Here is a 21,573-nt window from a genome sequence, read left to right as displayed (position 1 = left end):
AAAGCCACCTTCCTCCTCTGACTCCCCTTCTTCAGACTCCTCTCTCTGCATTGCCTCTCTCTGCGTTATTATAAGGTGTGTTAAGTAGTACTATTCCTATCAGTTTAATCCCTGTTATGTCCCCTATCAGGAGACGTTTATATGGCATCGATTTTAGGAACCGGGAGATGGAAAAAGATGCTTGGTCGGTCCTCCTACTTCAAATTTGGGGCACTGCGCGTGCAATCTAATGTGCCACCAGATAGGAGTGGTGTGTTAAGTAGTTCTATTCTTATCAGTTTAATCCCTGTTACGTCCCCTATCAGTGGACGTGTATATGGCATCGATTTTAGGAACCGGGAGATGGAAAAAGATTCTTGGTCGGTCCTCCTACTTCAAATTTGGGGCACTGCGCGTGCAATCTAATATGCCACCAGATAGGAGTGGTGTGTTAAGTAGTACTGTTCTTATCAGTTTAATCCCTGTTACGTCCCCTATCAGGGGACGTGTATATGGCATAGATTTTAGGAACCGGGAGATGGAAAAAGATGCTTGGTCGGTCCTCCAACTTCAAATTTGGGGCACTGCGCGTGCAATCTAATGTGCCACCAGATAGGAGTGGTGTTTTAAGTAGTTCTATTCTTATCAGTTTAATCCCTGTTACGTCCATGTGTGTAATGCTGCCTGACTGAGACATATCCCTGTTATCTACATCCTCTGGCAATAATGGTTGCGCATCACTATTACTCATTTCTTCCAACTGATGTGTAAATAACTCCTCTGACAGATCAAGTGAAGCGGCTGTGGTGCTAGTGTAGGTGGTGGCGGCAGGCGAGCGAGTGGTAACTTGAGAGGTGCCCGAAGCTAAACTGGAGGAGGATGGTGCGTCAAGGTTCCGAGCGGAAGCTGTAGAAGATTGGGTGTCCTGTGTTAGCCAGTCAACTATGTCCTCAGAAATGTTCGAGTTCGGGGTACGTGGCCTCTAAACACTGGGCATTATTCTAGGGCCAAAGGGAATCACAGCACCACGAACACGACAGCCCCTGCGGGGTGGCCTGCCTCTGCCTGTCATTTTTTTTTCGATTAGTGGTACTATGCGTGCAAGCTACTGTGACAACCGATATGAGTGGCACTGTGCACTGGCAGAAGTTGGCAGAGTAGACGCTGTAGGCCTGACACACACGCTTGCAGACAACTAACTGCTATTCAATCTATTACAGTCAAAAAAATATTTTTTTTTTAAATGTAAACTACTGTTACACCAGATATGAGTTGCACTGGTGTGACAATGTGCCCTGGCAGGCACTGAAACCACTCGTGTGAAGGAAACTGACTGCTATTATTTAACACAGTCAAAAAAGTGTTGTTTTTTTTAAATCTACACTACTGTTACACCAGATATGAGTGGTGGCACTGGGGTGACACTGTGCCCTGGCAGGCAGGCAGGCACTGAAACGCACACGTGTGAATGAAACTGACTGCTATTATTTAACACAGGCAAAAAAGTTTTTTTTTTTTTAAATCTACACTACTGTTACACCACATATGAGTTGCACTGGGGTGACACTGTGCCCTGGCAGGCAGGCACTGAAACGCACACGTGTGAAGGAAACTGACTGCTATTATTTAACACAGTCAAAAAAGTGTTGTTTTTTTAAAATCTACACTACTGTTACACCAGATATGAGTGGTGGCACTGGGCAAGTGGGCACAGTATACGCTGTGAGCCTGACACACACGCTGGCAGGCAAGCAACTGCAATTAGATTACACAGGAAAAAAAAAAAACAGACTGATGTTCTAGCCCTAAAAAGGGCTTTTTGGGGTGCTGTCCTTACAGCAGAGATCAGATGAGTCCTTCAGGACTGTAGTGGACACTGAATACACTAGCCTAGCTATCGATTTCCCTATTAATCAGCAGCAGCTACACTGTCCCTCCTCTCCCTAAGAATGCAGCTTCCGAATGAATCTAAAATGGATGCTGTCCAGGAGGTAGAAGGGTCTGGGAGGGAGGGTCTGCTGCTGATTGGCTGGAATGTGCCTGCTGACTGTGAGGTACAGGGTCAAAGTATTACTCAATGATGACGAATAGGGGGCGGATCGAACATCGCATATGTTCGCCCACCGCGGCGAACGTGAACATGCTATGTTCACCGGCGAACTATTCGCGACATCACTACCTCTCAAGTGTGACAGTCTTGTAGCATCACCCCTGACATGGACTTGAGTGAAGAAAAGCAGATAGTGAAACTCGTCAACACTGGTTGATTAAGGAGCTGTTAGCAGGCAGTCTGGATGGGTTCACAGGAAGACTCTCCCTGCATCTCCAGACTCTAACTTTCGTCAATGCTCTCATTGAGAGGCTGACAAGACTACTTAAAACTCCAGTTCCATATCGAAGGGCATATACCCCTCCTGAGGAACACTTCTCTGCCATCCTCCTGTGACGAAAGGCAAAGAATGACTGGAGGATAGGGGAAGTGGGAGAGGTATTTAAGCCTTTGGCTGGAGTGTCTTTGCCACCTCCTGGTGGCCAGGTTCAATATTTCCCAACAATAAGAAATTAAGCCGTGTACTCTCCTTATATTAAAGGGACACTGTACCCAAAATTTTTCTTTCGTGATTCAGATTGAGCATGAAATTTTAAGCAACTTTCTAATTTACTCCTATTATCAAATTTTCTTCATTCTCTTGGTATCTTTATTTGAAATGCAAGAATATAAGTTTAGATGCCGGCCCATTTTTGGTGAACAACCAGGGTTGTCCTTGCTGATTGGTGGATAAATTCATTCACCAATAAAAAAGTGCTGTCCAGAGTACTGAAACAAAAAAAAAAGCTTAGATCCCTTCTTTTTCAAGTAATGATAGCAAGAGAACGAAGAAAAATTGATAATAGGAGTAAATTAGAAAGTTGCTTAAAATTGCATGCTCTTTCTGAATTACAAAAGAAAAGATTTGGGTACAGTGTCCCTTTAAGAAGGAAATATATAGCTATCAAATATAAAGTATATGATTTTAGTTTGCCTTTTTTTAATAACAATGTTACTCGTTAAAGACTGAGGGATTTTAATGATCTCGCTACCACAGAGCAGCTGCTCACTATACAACAAGTGAATTGCAATGCCAGAACAAAGGGATACAGTCATTATAATGGAGAGCTGAATGGAGGTTGCACGTATTTGCATCATTAACAGTAAGCACACTCGCTCTTTAAGTAATAAGCATATTATAATTATTATTTTTCATATTTTTAATGGAGGTGGCGAAGGCCGCACCAAAAATTAGGCTGTGGGCCACATGCGGCACGTGGGCCACCAGTTTAACACCCCTGCTCTAGACTGATGAGTCAAAATTTTTAAAATTTGGCTGTAGTAGAAGGCAGTTTGTTTGTCAAACATCTGGCAAGCAGTATATATATATTGTTTTAGGAAAAAAGAAAATGTGTGAGAGCGTATCGCCCCCACTAGCTTCCCTGTATCCAGCACCAGAGCATAAGGTCTACTATGTCTAAACTGTTCTAATATTTAAATTAACAGCCTCTAAATATGGTTCCTCAAAGACTCACTTAAGCAGTTGTATATAGTCACAATATTACAAAGTGAGATCGATACATTTATATACTAAGTGTTTGTTTTATTGCTACAAGAGATATCACAGACATAAAATACAAAGATACTAAATGTGGGCCCACTTGAAACTGTTGGTATACCAAAAGAAGTCAAGTGACTGCAAAAAAGAAAGTTCCTTTTAAAGGGTAATTGTAATGTTCCACACAGCTATATTTTGTGAATTATGCACCACACTTCTTTACTTTGTTTCAATCTTCAGTGGGAGATTATGGCAAGGTATTTAACACTCACGGGTATTTATATTCCAACAGTCACAGCTTGGTTATAATGTAGGTATATGCAAAAAACGGAGTCATTATTGCTTATTTCAAATACTCAACTTGTGTCGCATACAAACACCTCACCAGGTAGGCTTGTATCTCTCCTCCCTGCTTATTATTTCAAGCAAGTATGAGATGCAGCTTAATCTTATCCTGCTCTTACCTTGATTGGAGATCCTCAATGTGTTTGCTTTTACTTACTGGATCGCTGTCGTTGGTAACCTTCCGTTGTTTGGCGGTTTCCCATCCGTGAGTGTACCTGCTACTCAACCACTCCTGTGATTCAATATCTCCGGTTAGTCAACAACATAGAGGGTACAGCTGTTACCCTCACAAAACTGATTGCATCTAGCACGCGCGTTTCACCCTCATTGGTGTGTCAAAAACAGGTCTTCATCCTGATGAAGCCCTGTTTTTGACACACCAATGAGGGTGAAACGCGCATACTAGATGCAATCAGTTTTGTGAGGGTAACAGCTGTACCCTCTATGTTGTTGACTAACCGGTACAGGTACACTCACGGAAGGGAAACCGCCAAAGCAGCGGAACGGAGGTTACCAACGACAGCGGTCCAGTAAGTAAAAGCAAACACATTGAGGATCTCCAATCAAGGTAAGAGCAGGATAAGATTAAGCTGCATCTCATACTTGCTTAAAATAATAAGCAGGGAGGAGAGATACAAGCCTACCTGGTGAGGCGTTTGTTTGTATGCGACACAAGTTGAGTATTTGAAATAAGCAATAATGACTCAGTTTTTTGCATATACCTACATTATAACCAAGCTGTGACTGTTGGAATATAAATACCCGTGAGTGTTAAATACCTTGCCATAATCTCCCACTGAAGATTGAAACAAAGTAAAGAAGTGTGGTGCATAATTCACAAAATATAGCTGTGTGGAACATTACAATTACCCTTTAAAAGGAACTTTCTTTTTTGCAGTCAGCTGACTTCTTTTGGTATACCAACAGTTTCAAGTGGGCCCACATTTAGTATCTTTGTATTTTATGTCTGTGATATCTCTCGTAGCAATAAAACAAACACTTAGTATATAAATGTATCAATATCACTTTGTAATATTGTGACTATATACAATTGCTTAAGTTGTTTAGGAGTCTTGGAGGAACCATATGTTAATTTCAATATTAGAACAGTTTAGACATAGTAGACCTTATGCTCTGGTGCTGGATACAGGGAGCTAGTGGGGGCAATACGCTCTGACACGTTTTCTTTTTTCCTAAAACAATTCATGTTAATTTTCCCCCGTGCACAATGTTTCCTGATAAATATTGGAATAATCAGGGAATTTAAATGAGCGGGTCCCATACATATGAGTAGTGCAATTAGTTGTTATCATAAAACTATATATATATATATATATATATATATATATATATATATATATATATATATACACACACATACACTCTACCAACCACAACAAATACTTTAAGATGGACAATTTATTGTATTTAAGAATGTTTAGTATTTGAAAAAACAAAGATTTACTTTATTCATAGGTTCATAACTGTATGCTTGGGTGTATAAAAAACAGAACACTTGCTGATCCATAAGTTGCCATACAAGCTTTAAAACTCATTGCATTTATTTATGATTAATTTATTTAGAATTTTTGTTATTTACAACATTAATAAATGTATACATTTTAACAATCATTATTGAATTAATTACAATATAAAAATTAGAACAGTAAATTAAGAAGTCAAATGCACATTTACATAAAAAAACAATATGTATATTTATATTTCTTAAAGCAACGTTGGAAGCAGTAGGGTATTATAACCCATATCATATGAATCTTGCAAATGTAAACACAAAATATAAATTTAAAGTGTCTTGCATGTTATAGTGACTAGTACTCCAAATACAGTTACGCTTGGGTCTATGTAAAAAGTGTTGAACAATAGCTAACACTAATACACTTAAAGGGACAGTTTACTAAAAAAAAAAATATCTCCCCTTTAAAGGGACAGTCAAGTCCAAAAAAACAATTTTGCTTTGTTCTCTTGGTATTCTTAGTTGAAAGCTAAACCTAGGAGGTTTATATGCTAATTTCTTAGACTTTAAAGACTGCCTCTAATCTGAATGCATTTTGACCACTAGAGGGCATTAGTTCATGTGCTTCATATAGATAACATTGAGCTCATGCACGTGAAGTTACCCTAGAGTGAGCACTGATTGGCTAAAATGCTGTCAAAAGAACTGAAATAAGGGGGCAGTCTGCAGAGGCATATATACAAGGTAATTACAGAGGTAAAAAAGTGTATTTCTATAACAGTGTTGGTTATGCAAAACTGGGAAATGGGTAATAAAGGGATTATCTTTCTTTTTAAACAACAAAAATTCTGGAGTTGACTGTCCCTTTAATTTGTTCCCAATGATCCACTTTATCTACTGGAGTGTATTAAAATGTTTACAAGTATTTCCATTACCCTTATATTGGCATTTGAAATAGTTTATTTAGCCTGTGGTATCCCCACCCATCCTGAAAATGTTTGGCCTCAAGAAAATTACACTTCCAGTGGGTTATAGAAGAGATAAAGTAATAAAATGTTAATTTTCCATTGTTCTCTACAAGCACTAGTGGTTGGTTTACGGACAGATATAAGATAAAGAAGCATGTATATGTACACAATGTGATACAGTAATGAGATCTTATTATACACACAAGCTCAACCCATTTTATTAGGTTGTGGCTTCAAAACACAAAATCAGCTAATAAACTTTAAAAAGCAAATTCTCATACATTTTATACTCTGCAGCTGGTAATAAAAGTAATTGCAAACACATTAAGGGAAAAACAATTTTATAGTATACTGTCCCTTTAATGACTCTGATCTGAAAACTCAAAATAAAAGAAACTGTGTATGTGTTTTATTCTTGTTTGCCATCTTCACATTTATGTATTCACAATTTTTTCCTGCCTAAAACACTAACTAAAATTTGTTAAGGAAAACAAAAATCATATTATGCAATCATGATGTTTTTGGTAGACAGTTGCTTTTTGATAATATGTAAAAAACAAACAAAAAAACTGCAGTTTTGTTTCACAATTACAACTACAGAATTCCAACACGTTACATATTATTGGTGCAAAATAATACTAAAACTCTTTTTTCTTTTCTTTGATTTAGAAAGAGCATGTGATTTTAAACAACTTTCCAATTTAATTCTATTATATAATTTGCTTCATTCTCTTGATATCCTTTGTTGAAAATCATATTTAAATAGGCTCACTAGCTGCTGATTGGTGGCTGCACAGATGTCTTATGTGATTGGCTCACATGTGCGCTGTGCATTGCTGTTTCTTCAACAAATGATATCTAAAGACTGAAGCAAATTAGATAATAAAAGTAAATTGTGAATGTTGATTAAAATGGTATTCTCTATCTGAATCATGAAAGATAATGTTTGGGTTTCATGTCCCTTTATGTTAATTTTTTTTAAAGGAAACAATGAGCCTTTTGGTACAACCGCAATTAGTTTACTAGGGTGTTCATTCAAAACTGCACACAAAAGCTTTCTTTACAAGGTTCTAAATTAAATATAAATAACAAGGGGCGTGGCTTCTGGAACAGTTTAGCAGTACTTTGTGTAGTGTTATTGTCTAACGCACTATACTGACATCAGGCTTGCTCCTGCTTTTATCACACTACCCTTCAAGGGAGATGGCAGTCAAATGATTCAGATACAATAAATAAAATAAAAAAATTCAATTCTATTATCAGATTTACTTAGCTGCTTGTCACAAAAGCATACCGAAGTAGGCCTAGTGTCTGCATGTTTATTGGCCATTATATAGCAACAATAACAATGTATACATATAGTGCTCAAGATGTGTACGCTACAGAGCCTCAGTTTCATTTAAACTTCCATGCCCCTTTAAGTATGTAATTCCTATAAAAGAAAAAGGGACAGTAAACACCTTGAGATTTTTAATTAGACATAGCTAAACATTTTATATACAAACTTTACAGTATACTTTATTTTGTCCCCTTTTCATATATTTTGAAAATGTTCTACTTTCAGAAATGAAAGTGCATCCTGCTGACTTAAGGCTAACTATGCTACATATAATTCTCTAATTGGCTTTAACTGAACGGACTACTGAAAAGCAATGAACTTTACACTAACATTATGACCATTGCTAGCCTTGTTGTGTGCAGACTAAAATCCAGATTGGCTCCTCCAAATAAGGCAAACAGTGGTTTGGCTATTGATAAGCAATTGGAGCAAAAAGGATGGTAATTTGTTTTAAAAAACATTAAGCCTTGACTGATATGTAATACTACAACACAACACAACATAATGTCTTGTAAGTTTAATGTGGTTACTGTCCCTTTAACACACAACCACTTTTATGGAAAAGGCGATCTTAAAAGGACACTGAACCCAAAATGTTTCTTTCATGATTCAGATAGAGCATGCAATTTTAGGCAACTTTCTAATTTACTCCTATTATCAATTTTTCTTGGTTCTCTTGCCATGTTTATTTGAAAAAGAAGGCATCTAAGCTAAGGAGCCAGCCAATGTTTGGTTCAGACCCTGGACAGCATTTGTCCACCAATCAGCAAGGACAACCCAGGTTGTGAACCAAAAATGGGCCGGCTTCTAAACTTACATTCTTGCTTTTCAAATGAAGATAGCAAGAGAATGAAGAAATATTGATAATTGGAGTAAATTAGAAAGTTGCTTAAAAATGCATGCTCTATCTGAATCATAAAAGATACATTTTGGGTTCAGTGTCCCTTTAAAGGAATAATTTAGTCAAAATGAAACTTTCATGATTCAGATAGAGCAGGCAATTTTAAGCAACTTATTTACTCCTATTATCAATTTTCATTCTTTCTCTTAGTATCTTTATTTGAAAAAGCATGAATGTAAGCTTAGGAGTCAGCCCATTTTTGGTTCAGCAACTAAGTAGCGCTTGCTGATTGGTGTATAAATGTAGCCACCAATCAGCAAGCGCTACCCAAGTGCTGTACCAAATAAAGATACCAAGAGAACAAAGAAAAAATTGATAACAGGAGTAAATTAGAAAGTTGCTTAAAATTGCATGCTCTATCTGAATAGTGAACGTTTAATTTTGACCAGACTGTGGGTTATGGAAAAAGCATAAATAGTTATCCACATTAAAGGGATACTAAACCCAATTTTTTTCTTTCATGATTCAGATAGAACATGCAATTTTAAGCAATTTTCTCATTTACTCTTATTATTAATTTTTCTTCGTTCTCTTGCTATCTTTATTTAAAAAGCAAGAATGTAAAAGCATAGGAGCTTACATTCCTGATTTTTAAATAAAGATAGCAAGAGAACAAAGAAAAATGATACTAGGAGTAAATTAGAAAAAAAATTGGGTTTAGTATCCCTTTAATAAGACAAAGTAACTGTTAGGATTTAAAAACTGTCTTCCAACTTCACATTTTTACTAGCACTGCAGAGACATCAATAGCTGCCCTAGTACATCCTCCTATGAACATGAAGGAACCAAACATCCAAGGTGAAAGCTTCAGATGATGTTTAATGCTTCCGCCAGTTTGAAGAAATAATTCAATAAAATCTCAGCAGGCTTCTTTACATTCTGCACTTCCAAATCAACTGATATAAGTCAATGATGCCCCATTCAACAAGAGGCCGTTTGTTAACAGTCCTATTGCACTTCCTGGGTTATACAGCAGCATTGGTGAAGTGCACCCATGAGAAAGGCATAGGTTGGCTTAGCTTTCCTGTAAACAATGACCAGTATAACAGAAGAGTGCTCCAGGGAATGCCTGAATAAAAAAAAAAATCACTGTAAGATAATTAAGCAACATAAAAACAATATAGAAGAATGAGAAATTATACATAGTGATTCAAGTCCCCCCCCCCTTGCATAGCATATAGCATATATCACTTTCCACCACAAATTATTGCTCAAAGCTTAAAGTGAATGTAAAGTTGACCGTACTCACTCACGTCATAGGATAGAATTTAAAAAATGTAGGCAGACTTTGATTCATCAAATTTGTACTATTTATTAATATTCTCAGATTTTTACCTTTCCATGCTATAACAATAAACGCCGTTCCTGCGTCAGCCATATTGTTCAATTGATTGACAGATGACAAATCTGCAATCCACTAATCATTGTTTCCCCCCCCCCCCCCCCCCCCCGAGGTGTGACATTTGTGCAAAGGGACACAACGATTAGTGGATTGCAGATTCGGCATCTGTCAATCAATTGAGCAATATGGTGGACGGAGGAACGGCGCTTATCGTTATAGCATTAAAAGGTAAAAATGTGAGAATATTAATAAATAGTACAAATTTGATGAATGAAAGTCTGCCTAATTTTTAAATTCTTTCCTGGGACGTGAGCGAGTACGGTCAACTTTACATTCACTTTAAAGGGCTATAAAAGTGCAAAAAAGAAACTGCTCTAATGTCTAAGAGCATATAAATATTGCACTGTTTCTTGCATACACAGTTACAGTCAGCTCCAGAGCAATAATGAACTACTGGGAGCTAGCTAAACACATTTGGTGAGTCAACGAGAACTGGCATATGTGTGTAGCCACGAATCTCCAGCTAACTCCCAGTAGTGAATTGCTGCTCGAGTGTACTTAGATATGCATTTCAACAAAAGATACCAAGAGTACAAAAATATATAAAAAGTCTCTCATAATTTCATACTCTGAAACATAAAAGCTGTATTTCATGATCCTTTAAAAGGTCCCTTTTCTGAAGCAAAAAACATTTGCATTACTAACTCTAGATAATCCCCAAACGCATTTCACTTCCCATGTAGAACACAGCTATTGAGACAGTAAGCTGCACTTAGCCGCAAATTACCAGGAATTTCAATGATTGAGGCTCCTGAGCAGGACTTTACCAATGCATTTAGCTCATTTGTACAGGGTTAAACACATAGATTACAATCTTTTAGAAAAATGTATCTAATGATTTTAAACAAAATGTACTATTAAAGTATATGGGGATTTTTGAAAATCATTTTATTAGTTTTTCAAAAGGATTGTGATCCTACCCCAGTTATCTAGGATCAGCAATGCAAAATGTACAACCGCTAACAAATTAGAACATACATGTTTTCCCTTATAATGTCATTTTAAATGGAAAATATGAATATACAGTATTTTGGTCTCTATAGCACACATTTTCTCCAACATTTACCACTTAGATTGCAAGCTTTGAAGGTTACACGGCCCCCTGATTCTTCTTTTTCAATGTGCTTATCTGTCTAGCCTTTATATATTTTTTTGCACCCCCTTTATAGTGCAGTGAAATCTGTTAGTATGTTACAAATAAAGGGCTAGATTACGAGTGGTGCACTATTTAGCACTCCCACTCGCTTGATAACTACACTAGACAGAGGCTTTTTGCGCACCTCAGGGTTGTGATTGTATTATGAGTTGGAAGCAAAAAGTTAGCGCGAGAGCGAAAACCCAATGTACGCAAAAAGTAAAGAGCTAACCCGATCGTGTTTATTCAAGAGTGCTAAACCCGACATGAAATATTAATATTTCACATTTCAATGTTCTTCACATAGCAGAATATCTTCTAAGTATTCGTAAATAAATATTTCTATAAATCTTATATATTTTACCAAAAAATCATATCTATATATCTATAACTATAATATATATATATATATATATATATATATATATATATATATATATATATATATACTCACATACAAAACATGGAAGGGGACAGCACTCTCAGGCCGGACCAGGTACACATCCCATGACCCTGTAACATGTACAGCCCTGGGTGCACAATAGCACTCTCAGGAAGCTGCACTGTCCACAGAGTCACAGGCAGTTAACCCCAGACAGGTCTGGGTGCAAGTCCCAAAAGGGAAAATTATAAAACAAAACAAATAAATATAACACACAGAGAAAGTCCAGCACTCACTTACAAGCTCACAACTAAGGTAAAAAGTAAAAAATGGAAGAGTTAGTTACCGCATCTGGCCAAATGAGACAAGCCCAGGTACCACGTCAAGGTCTCTTCCAAAAACCTGGGTCCCTAAACAGTCACACAATGCAGGCTCACAATCCAGCAAACTGGGAAAAAATGAAGCGTGCACAGGTTTATTTAATCTCCCCAGACATATACAAAACACGGAAGAGGACAGCACTCTCAGGCCGGACTGGGTACACATCCCATGACCCTGTAACATGCACAGCCCTGGGTGCACAATAGCACTCTCAGGAAGCTGCACTGTCCACAGAGTCACAGGCAGTTAACCCCAGACAGGTCTGGGTGCAAGTCCCAAAAGGGAAAATTATAAAACAAAACAAATAAAATATATGTTTTGTATATGTCTGGGGAGATTACATAAGCCTGTGTACCCTTCATTTTTTCCCAATTTGCTGCATTGTGAGCCTGCATTGTGTGGCTGTTTAGGTACCCAGGTTTTTGGAAGAGACCTTGACGTAATACCTGGGCTTGTCCCATTTGGCCAGATGCAGTGACTAACTCTTCCATTTTTACTTTTTACCTTAGTTGTGAGCTTGTAAGTGAGTGCTGGAGTTTCTCTGTGTGTTATAATATATATATATAATATAGGTATAGATATGTACAGGAATATCTATTCAAAAATAATTAGAACATATTCCCCTATGTGAAGAACATTGGATTGTAAAATATTTACAGTAAATACACTTTTATAAATATGAATATTGCATAAACATGTTATCAGCTACTTGACTGCAAAGAGCTACAAAGCATTTGTATATATGTCTTTATATGTATACATATGCATTAATATGTGTATATATGTCTGCAAATATACATATAACATATAAATACATAAACACACATGTATACATATATAAACATACACACACACACATATATATATATATACACATATCTTTAGACATGTATATGTATGTGTCTATATGTAAAAGCCCTTTGCATGCCTTCAACATAGAGATACACTAAACCAACGCACGTTACATTAGATTACACTCAAGCAAATGCCTTTACTTTCAACTTGTAATATGCGCGCTATTTCCGTTGTGTCGCAAAAAGCAGATAATATCCAATATTGCTTGTGTGCAACAGTTAGCACGCCACTTGTAATCTAGCCCAAAGTCAATAATAATAATTCTTTTTTCGATATTCTAGTATAAAAAAAACTTCTAACTTCAAATTAAAACCTCAAATGTGGTTCAGATTACAGCAAGGAACCAAGAAAGCAGGAACTGTTTCTGAGGAGCTACTTTCTAAAAAGGGCATCAGGTAAAAGGATATTTATTAAGGTCCGTTTATGTATTTATTTGATCATTTTGCAAGTTGGATGGTGATGGGTTGTTATAGGAGCATCTGAAAGGGCGTTTAGATTTTATTCGGAGGGATTATAATATGATTACTTATGTATGAGGGTTGTTTAGAGTTAACTTGGGACGTTTGCAATGGGGGTCCAGTGCATGTGACGGGTAATTGTGGTATGAAACAAAATCATTAACAGTGCTAATAGCAGTGGGGGAGAAGGTTTTGCATAGAATTTAACAGCAATGGAGCACAGTGCCACATACATGGTTTAAAGTTGCGGGTAGGATTTAGAATTGTTTGAGACCAGGCTGTGGTCAGCCACGGTTAAGTTTTACTTGGGTGAGTGCTAGCTCACAAGTCAAATTTATTGAAGTGAGAGTAAAGTCAAAGTGCACAATCATTTAGTTTTTATCCGCCACATGTTGCAACAGGATTGTGCCACATAACTAATACAATCATTGCATTTTGAGACCCTCCTTGACATAAATAGCTGTCACTAAATACTCATAAAAAGTTCTTTATAAGGATATGTGTGTAATTTTCGGAATCTTCGATCTTCTATTTTCCTTTGATCCTCATATAGAAAGAGAGAAAGAAATGCCACATAGCGTGATTCTGTGATTATTCAGGATGCAGAATACGTGTTTACAAATGCTTACTCACATGAGATGGAGCTATAGCCTAGCTCAGGTTTATGCGCACACCCGGTATTATACTGTTGGGTAAACAGTTGCTTGAGCCGGATTTAGGTAAAAAAGATTTATTAAAATACAAATGTAAAAAGCGTCACAAGGGCTGCAAGAAACACCAAATATACATAGGGTTGGCAATACAATTAAGTAGTTGCTCGCATTGAGCTTATACACAGTACTAGAAACTTAGGTCAGGAGTGCAGAAACTTAACCACACAACCTTTCCATTCAGAGTCCAGCATATGTTGCTCTCCTTACTGGTGTGCAGATTCTTGGAAAGACGCCAAGGGTAAAAAACAATGTTTCTTACCCTTGGCGTCTTTCCAAGAATCTGCACACCAGTAAGGAGAGCAACATATGCTGTGGTTAAGTTTCTGCACTCCTGACCTAAGTTTCTAGTACTGTGTATAAGCTCAATGCGAGCAACTACTTAATTGTATTGCCAACCCTATGTATATTTGGTGTTTCTTGCAGCCCTTGTGACGCTTTTTACATTTGTATTTTAATAAATCTTTTTTACCTAAATCCGGCTCAAGCAACTGTTTACCCAACAGTATAATACCGGGTGTGCGCATAAACCTGAGCTAGGCTATAGCTCCATCTCATGTGAGTAAGCATTTGTAAACACGTATTCTGCATCCTGAATAATCACAGAATCACGCTATGTGGCATTTCTTTCTCTCTTTCTATATGAGGATCAAAGGAAAATAGAAGATCGAAGATTCCGAAAATTACACACATATCCTTATAAAGAACTTTTTATGAGTATTTAGTACACTTTTGCTAGTCTTCATTCTTTATTATTTTATCACATTTATTTCACATTTGTTTTATTCTTGTGATATCATGGTATTTATTTTCACATAAATAGCTGTCACTCCATTCAAGTCCCTCCATTTTTGTGTGGTCTGATTTTGATCTTTAGTTAGTGGCCCTGTTACAACAGTGTGTTTCTTGATTTTTATCAATCCCTATATGAAAGTCACACACCCAGTATGGTCCCATGACATACCAGATGACGGCATGGCTGGTGATTGGAGAATAAATACGTAAGTCACTCCTGATTGGCTGACTGACAACTTATCTGTTTAAAAGGTTAATTCATTTGAAAATAAAATACTCTTAAAATAAAACAAATTTATATTTCCATGGATATGTCCTTTACAAGCTGATTTCTGAAAGAGAAAACGTTAAAATGAAAACTAAAAAATGTCAACATCGATAACAAAAATCTGAAAGGACCCTACATAATCTAAAATCTTGCCTTTTGTCTGACACTGGACTACACAAGTGGCTTTTCATCATCCTGCTTTTCTTCTGTTTCCTCATCCGAATCTGAATCTGTTTAAAAAAAAAAGAGTGAATATGATTGGTTTGTAACAATATCTCATTTTTCTTTAAGGGACATGATATACTAATGTTGAAGCACTTTAAAGTGATGCAGCATAGCTGCAAAAAAAGGAAGATATGTTACCTCAACATTTCCTCCACAGCCACATTATTTTGTAAAGCTCAAGAAGTTTATCATTCAAAGAGCCCCAATGTAATGGAATCTCTAAGAGTGGACATACAGCAAAAGTGTTTTGATTCAACGTGAGTGTGTTGGAGAGATAAAAGAAGAAAATAAAAGTGCAGATGGAGTGCTCGTGTATACAGAAGTAAAAGGATTACATTTTTTTGCCCTAAAGTATCTAATAGAGAAAGGGTTTGACGGATAAATATCCACCACCATTTTAACCACAACCACAGAAATGTATCACCCCTTAATGTGGAGTTTTTAGCGACATAATATGAACAATTAACTGGCTCAAAGAGTCTATGTACAACGGCAGAGCATGGAGTATACAACGCTGGGTGCCGTTATCCACCAGAAGCAGAACCACTTGAAACGGGTAGATGGCAGAGCGTAGGACAATGCTGTGGAGCCGTATCAAAACTACAATTTAGTAGCTGATCTGCAACCTAGATACTGAACTGCCCAACATTATGCATAGGTTGGACACCTTAGCCCTATGTGGGCAAAATATATTCTAAGTGCCACAGAGCTCCGAAAGATACTAATTATTTAAAGACCAGGATGGTTCACTCCCCACAGAGGGAAACATCTCCTAAATGTGAGTCATTCTTATTTTTCAAGAGACTTGAATTTTATCCTGCATGGAGGATTATATTAAACCCACAGGGGTAATAACATATAAACACATAAATACATATGTACACACATATAGACATAAATATAAGTGCATTGAAGCGGAAACCCTTTTGCCGTTAAGTAGATGAAAACATGTAAAATCATATTTATTTAATATTCCTATTTAAAGGGATATGAACCCCTATTTGTTTTCTTTCATGATTTCCAAATAACTCCATGCGGATCAAGCAAGCTCCCTTACCACAGGTTTCGCAAGTGAAGTACCGCGTCAGTCACCAGCATGTAAGTCCGTAAAAGTGGAAGCCTAAGGGGCACCTGAATCAAGGACTACAGGGACAGGGTAAGCTGAGCTGTTTCAAGTCTTACATTGTGGTTTTGGGAAGCTGGGCATATTACCAGCAGTATACCCGCTACAGGGGTGATTGAGATTTTGTTCAAACAACCTGTTGCTGTTAATTCTGTTGTCCAAAAAAAGCATCTGCTGACAAGTCATACCTAGATAGTTCCCAGAGCGTGTTATTTAACACTTAAAGTGAATGTAAATTTAGATAATAACGTGCCCGGTTTTCAAAAAACCGATTAAAAACAGGGGCACTTTAATTCATAAAAATTTACATTTCACTCGTGTTGTGAAAATACTTACCTTTTAATCTTGACAGCCGCTGCATCGCTTCCCCCGGTCTTCGCAAGCCTCTTCATACTCAGAAATGACGGATCGGTCATCCTCCAATCACAGCTTCCCCTCGGGGAGAATCAGTGTCTGATTCAACACCGTGATTGGAGGAAGCCGGATTCCTCATTTTAGACCAGGGAAGAGGCTTTGCGATGGGCGGAGGAAGCGATGCAGCGGCTGTCAAGATTAAAAGGTAAGTATTTTCACAACACGAGTGAAATGTAAGTTTTGATGAACTAAAGTGCCCCTGTTTTTAATCGGATTTTTAAAAACTGGGCACTTTATCATCTAAATTTACATTCACTTTAAGTGCCCAGACTTTTATTCATCTGACTATCTCTATGCCAGCTTAGGGACATGCTAGCATATGGGGTTTATAGCTGTTATTGATCCGCATATCAATGGTACCTTTTATTGATTTTTATTTTTGTAAAGAGTTAGGTAGACTAAGGGGTTGTTTTCCCTCAATAAAGCGATCATTTTTATATGGTGCTGCTGTGTCCTACTTTGGTAAGTGTATATTACTGTGTACTCACTGTTTCTTTTTAAAGTGTATTTCATAAGTTTATTATTTAACTAATTATTATTTAACATATGAGGATATGTACATATTATTATAAACAAGAGTACATTTTATAATAAAAGTGAATTTAAAAATGACATGTTCTATCTAAATCATGATGATATAAATTTTTCCTTATCCCCTTAAGCATTCCATATAGCTAAATTATATTACTAGTATTTAACGTTCTTGTTTTGGGATGGATTGAAGTGGGAGTAGCTATGCAATCAATAAATGGGTGTGGCTTTGCTAGAAAGCCATACAGATAGTTAAGCATGCTAAGGCACTGTGGCTGAGCTCTGTAGCAACCTCTGTTGCAGGTTCGATCCCCAACGAGGTCCACTCAGCCTTTCATCCTTCCGAGGTCGATAAAATGAGCATCGCCTTGAGACCCTTACGGGTGATTAGCCGCGCTTTACAAGTACCCAATACATACATACTGTAATAAAAAATAGAGAGCTAGCAAGATAAATCTAATAAAAACAAGCTCACAATTAATATATATATATATATATATATATATATATATATATATATATATATATATATATATATATATATATATATATTAAAAGGACAAGTTCATTGACTAGTAAACAATAAATATAAAATGTTAATAAACATATAAAATACATGTATCTTCTGCCATGTAAAATAATCCCTCAAATGCTAATAGCATGTACCAGGAAAAAATAATAATCTATCTTTAACTGTATGTCCCTGAACTGTCTTCCACACCTCTTCCTTCCTGCAAACTGTTATTGACACCATAAAACTAACAGGAATCTCCTGTGGGTTTACAGTTTGTTTTATCGGTTAGTTTTTAGCTTTTGAAGCAACACAAACATCTCTTTCTGTATCACTCAACAAATGTGAGGCCCACAATCGCTTCATTAAGATTCTAACAATTGACTGCTGTTCACACCTGCCTAATATTAATAAATAAGGTGCACAAATAGTTAAGACCATCAGGAAGACAAATAACCCGCACATATACCACACACACATTTTCTCATGAAATGTCTCACAATTTTAAGCCGTGCTATTAAGGCTTTAGTCAGTTTTTTTCCCATCACTTAACAACATTCGATTTACCCTTTAAACAGTTTTCCAATTAATATGAAGACAAGAAAAATAAAAAAAAGATGGAGGTAAACAAAGAACATAAACAATGTATCAGTAAAAAGCAGACAAGTAATTGATAAACCAATATAAACAATTCAGAAATATTGTCAAAAATACATACAGTTTCAAGGAACATAAAGGAAAAATGCTCTAATGCATTATATTATTGCACTATAGCTTGTATATAACTGTTTGTCACCCCTCTAAAAATCAAGCAATGCACTACTGGGAACTAGTGGAAAAATTCTGATGAGCCAATGACAAGATGCATGTGTGTGGCAACCAATAAGCAGCTAGCTCCCAGTAGTGCATTGCTGCTTCAGAGGCTACCTATGTATGCTTTTTAACAAAGGATAACCAAAGAATGAAGAAATTTGATAAGAGAAGTAAGCTTTGTGGCAAATTTAACTTGATTTCAACATGTTTTGATTGTTTAACATACATTATATTGATGATGCCTATTTACATTCGGCTAGATTACGAGTTTTGTGTTAGGCTTAAAAAGCAGCGTTTGCCGGTCCTAACGCTGCTTTTTAACGCCCGCTGGTATTACGAGTCTTGAAGGTACAGGCTCACGCTCACTTTTTTTGGCCAGACTTGGAAATACCGCAAATCCACTTACGTAAATTGCGTATCCTCTTTTTTCAATGGGACTTGCATAGTGCCGGTATTACGAGTCTGCCAAAAAGTAAGCGGTAGACCCTTTCCTGTCAAGACTGGTAACGCATTCTAAAGTCAGTAGTTAAGAGTTTTTACACTACATCGCGGTAGCATAAAACTCTTAACTAAAGTGCTAAAAAGTACACTAACACCCATAAACTACCTATTAACCCCATAAACCGCCGCAATCCAGCCTCGCAAACATTAGTTAAATATTATTAACCCCTAATCTGCCGTCCCTAACATCGCTGACACCAACCTACATTTATTAACCCCTAATCTGCCGCCCCCAACGTCGCCGCCACTATACTAAAGTTATTAACCCCTAAATCTAAGTCTAACCCTAAAGTCTAACTTACATATAATTTAAATAAATCTAAATAAAATTCCTAACATTAACTAAAGTATTCCTATTTAAAACTAAATACTTACCTGTAAAATAAACCCTAAACTAGCTACAATATAACTAACTAATAGTTACATTGTATCTATCTTAGGGTTTATTTTTATTTTACAGGCAAGTTTGTATTTATTAAAACTAGGTAGAATAACTACCTAGCTAAAATAAATACAAATTGACCTGTAAAATAAAACCTAACCTAACCTAAGTTACACTAACACCTAACACTACACTATAATTAAATGAATTCCCTAAATTAAATACAATTAAATAAAATTAGGTAAAGTACAACCCCCCCCCACTAAATTACAGAAAATAATAAACAAATCACAAGATGTCTAAACTAATTACACCTAATCTAATTCCCCTAACAAAATAAAAAAGCCCCTCCAAAATAAAAAAGCCCTACCCTACACTAAATTACAAATAGCCCTTAAAAGGGCCTTTTGAGGGGCATTGCCCGAAAGTAATCAGCTCTTTTACCTGTAAAAAAAAAATTACAAATCCCCCCCCAACATTAAAACCCACCACCCACACAACCAACCCTACTCTAAAACCCACCCAATACCTCCTTAAAAAAACCTAACACTAACCCCTTGAAGATCACCTTACCGGGAGAAGTCTTCATCCAACCGGGCCAAAGTCCTCAACGAAGCCAAGAGAAGTCTTCATCCAAGCCGGGCGAAGTGGTCCTCCAGACGGGCAGAAGTCTTCATCCAGACGGCATCTTCTATCTTCATCCATCCTATGCGGAGCGGGTCCATCTTCAAGACATCCGACGCGGAGCATCCTCTTCATCCGACGGCTAACACTGAATGAAGGTTCCTTTAAATGACGTCATCCCTTCAATTCCGATTGGCTGATAGAATTCTATCAGCCAATCGGAATTAAGGTAGAAAAATCCTAGTGGCTGATTGCATCAGCCAATAGGATTTTTTTCTACCTTAATTCCGATTGGGCTCCACTTAATAATACCACCGCACGCAAATGTACGCTGGTATTACAAGTTAGGTGCAATGCGAACGTCAGCCCGAGTTCACATTGCATGGAAGCTTTGTGCTCACAAGAGCACCTTTCCATATGCTCCAATGGGAGCCTCGTTCTCATGCCATGAGACACGGCATGAGAACCTAGCGCAGCGAAGGGGGTAAGTCGTGCAGCAGATTTTAAATATATATGTATATGCTTATATACATATATATTTATGTGTTTATATGTGTATATACACATATTAACACATAAATAAATATGTATATAAGCACATACATATATTTAGAGAACACACAGTTCCCTATAGATCGCAATGTAATGGCACTTTTTAGTGCTGTTTTATTTTATTTTTTACAGGAGATTTCACTAAAGTTTGGAAATTTCAAAGTAAACCCTCTAAAACTGAATAGGGAACTAACATGACTGTGCCTGTACATGCCAGATGCACGCTCCCTTGCAAGTCCCAGGACAAGAATCCTGATTGGCTGTTTAAAGTCTCTTTACAATGGGTTGTGGCTACTAAGAAAATTGTGAGATAAAATATCTTCCATTTGACAGACATGATAAGGTAATATTTTCTAGTCAGCTTTTTACAGCTATGCTGCATCACTTTCACGTCATGGATATGATGTCCCTTTAACATAGTAGAACCCTAATAAGTTGAATTGAGAGTTTTGCAAATTGAACTTTATGTATGAAATGACTGCAGGTTTACCCCATCAAGCAAATATACTGCTGTTCTACTAATTAACTTTTTATTAGAAAATAAATTAGAATTACAAATGGCTGCAGTCTTCTATAAGTATATTGCCTGATTTTGAGTGTGTTTAAACTGATAAGTTTTTTTATTATTATTATTTTCCTTAGTGGAGGATTATCCCTTTACCTTCCCACCTCCCTGATCCCTTCCAAAAAGCTCTCTAACAACTCCCCCTGCTAACTAATTCCCGCCATCTTAGATACTGGCAGCTGTCTGCCAGTACCCAGTTACATAATTTTTTAAAATGTTATTTTTAATAATAATAAAAAAATGTATTTTTCTGTAGTGTAGCTGCCCCCCCCATAATCATTACCCTACCCTCCTCCCAGGACTAATCCCCCTCACCACTTTAGGAGCCTCCTTCTTACTCACTGCCGGACTGC

The 21,573-nt window shown here is 36.9% G+C and overlaps 1 protein-coding gene across 1 annotated transcript in view; it reads right to left on the bottom strand.

Moving 5' to 3' along the window:
* Window positions 1–9,392: 9,392 nt before the first annotated feature.
* STARD3NL (STARD3 N-terminal like) overlaps window positions 9,393–21,573 on the bottom strand; it is a 270,999-nt gene continuing 258,818 nt past the window's right edge. The window contains exons 8-9 of the mRNA XM_053714421.1: window positions 15,133–15,209; window positions 9,393–9,662 (exon numbers count right to left, since the gene is read on the bottom strand). Of these exons, the coding sequence (XP_053570396.1) occupies window positions 15,151–15,209 (59 nt within the window). The 3' untranslated portion in view covers window positions 9,393–9,662; window positions 15,133–15,150. The remainder of the gene's footprint in view (window positions 9,663–15,132; window positions 15,210–21,573) is intronic.

Source organism: Bombina bombina, chromosome 5, assembly GCF_027579735.1.
Source record: "Bombina bombina isolate aBomBom1 chromosome 5, aBomBom1.pri, whole genome shotgun sequence".
Lineage (NCBI taxonomy): Eukaryota > Metazoa > Chordata > Amphibia > Anura > Bombinatoridae > Bombina > Bombina bombina.
Note: the sequence above shows the minus strand (reverse complement) of the source record. Positions and strands in the feature narration are given on the sequence as shown.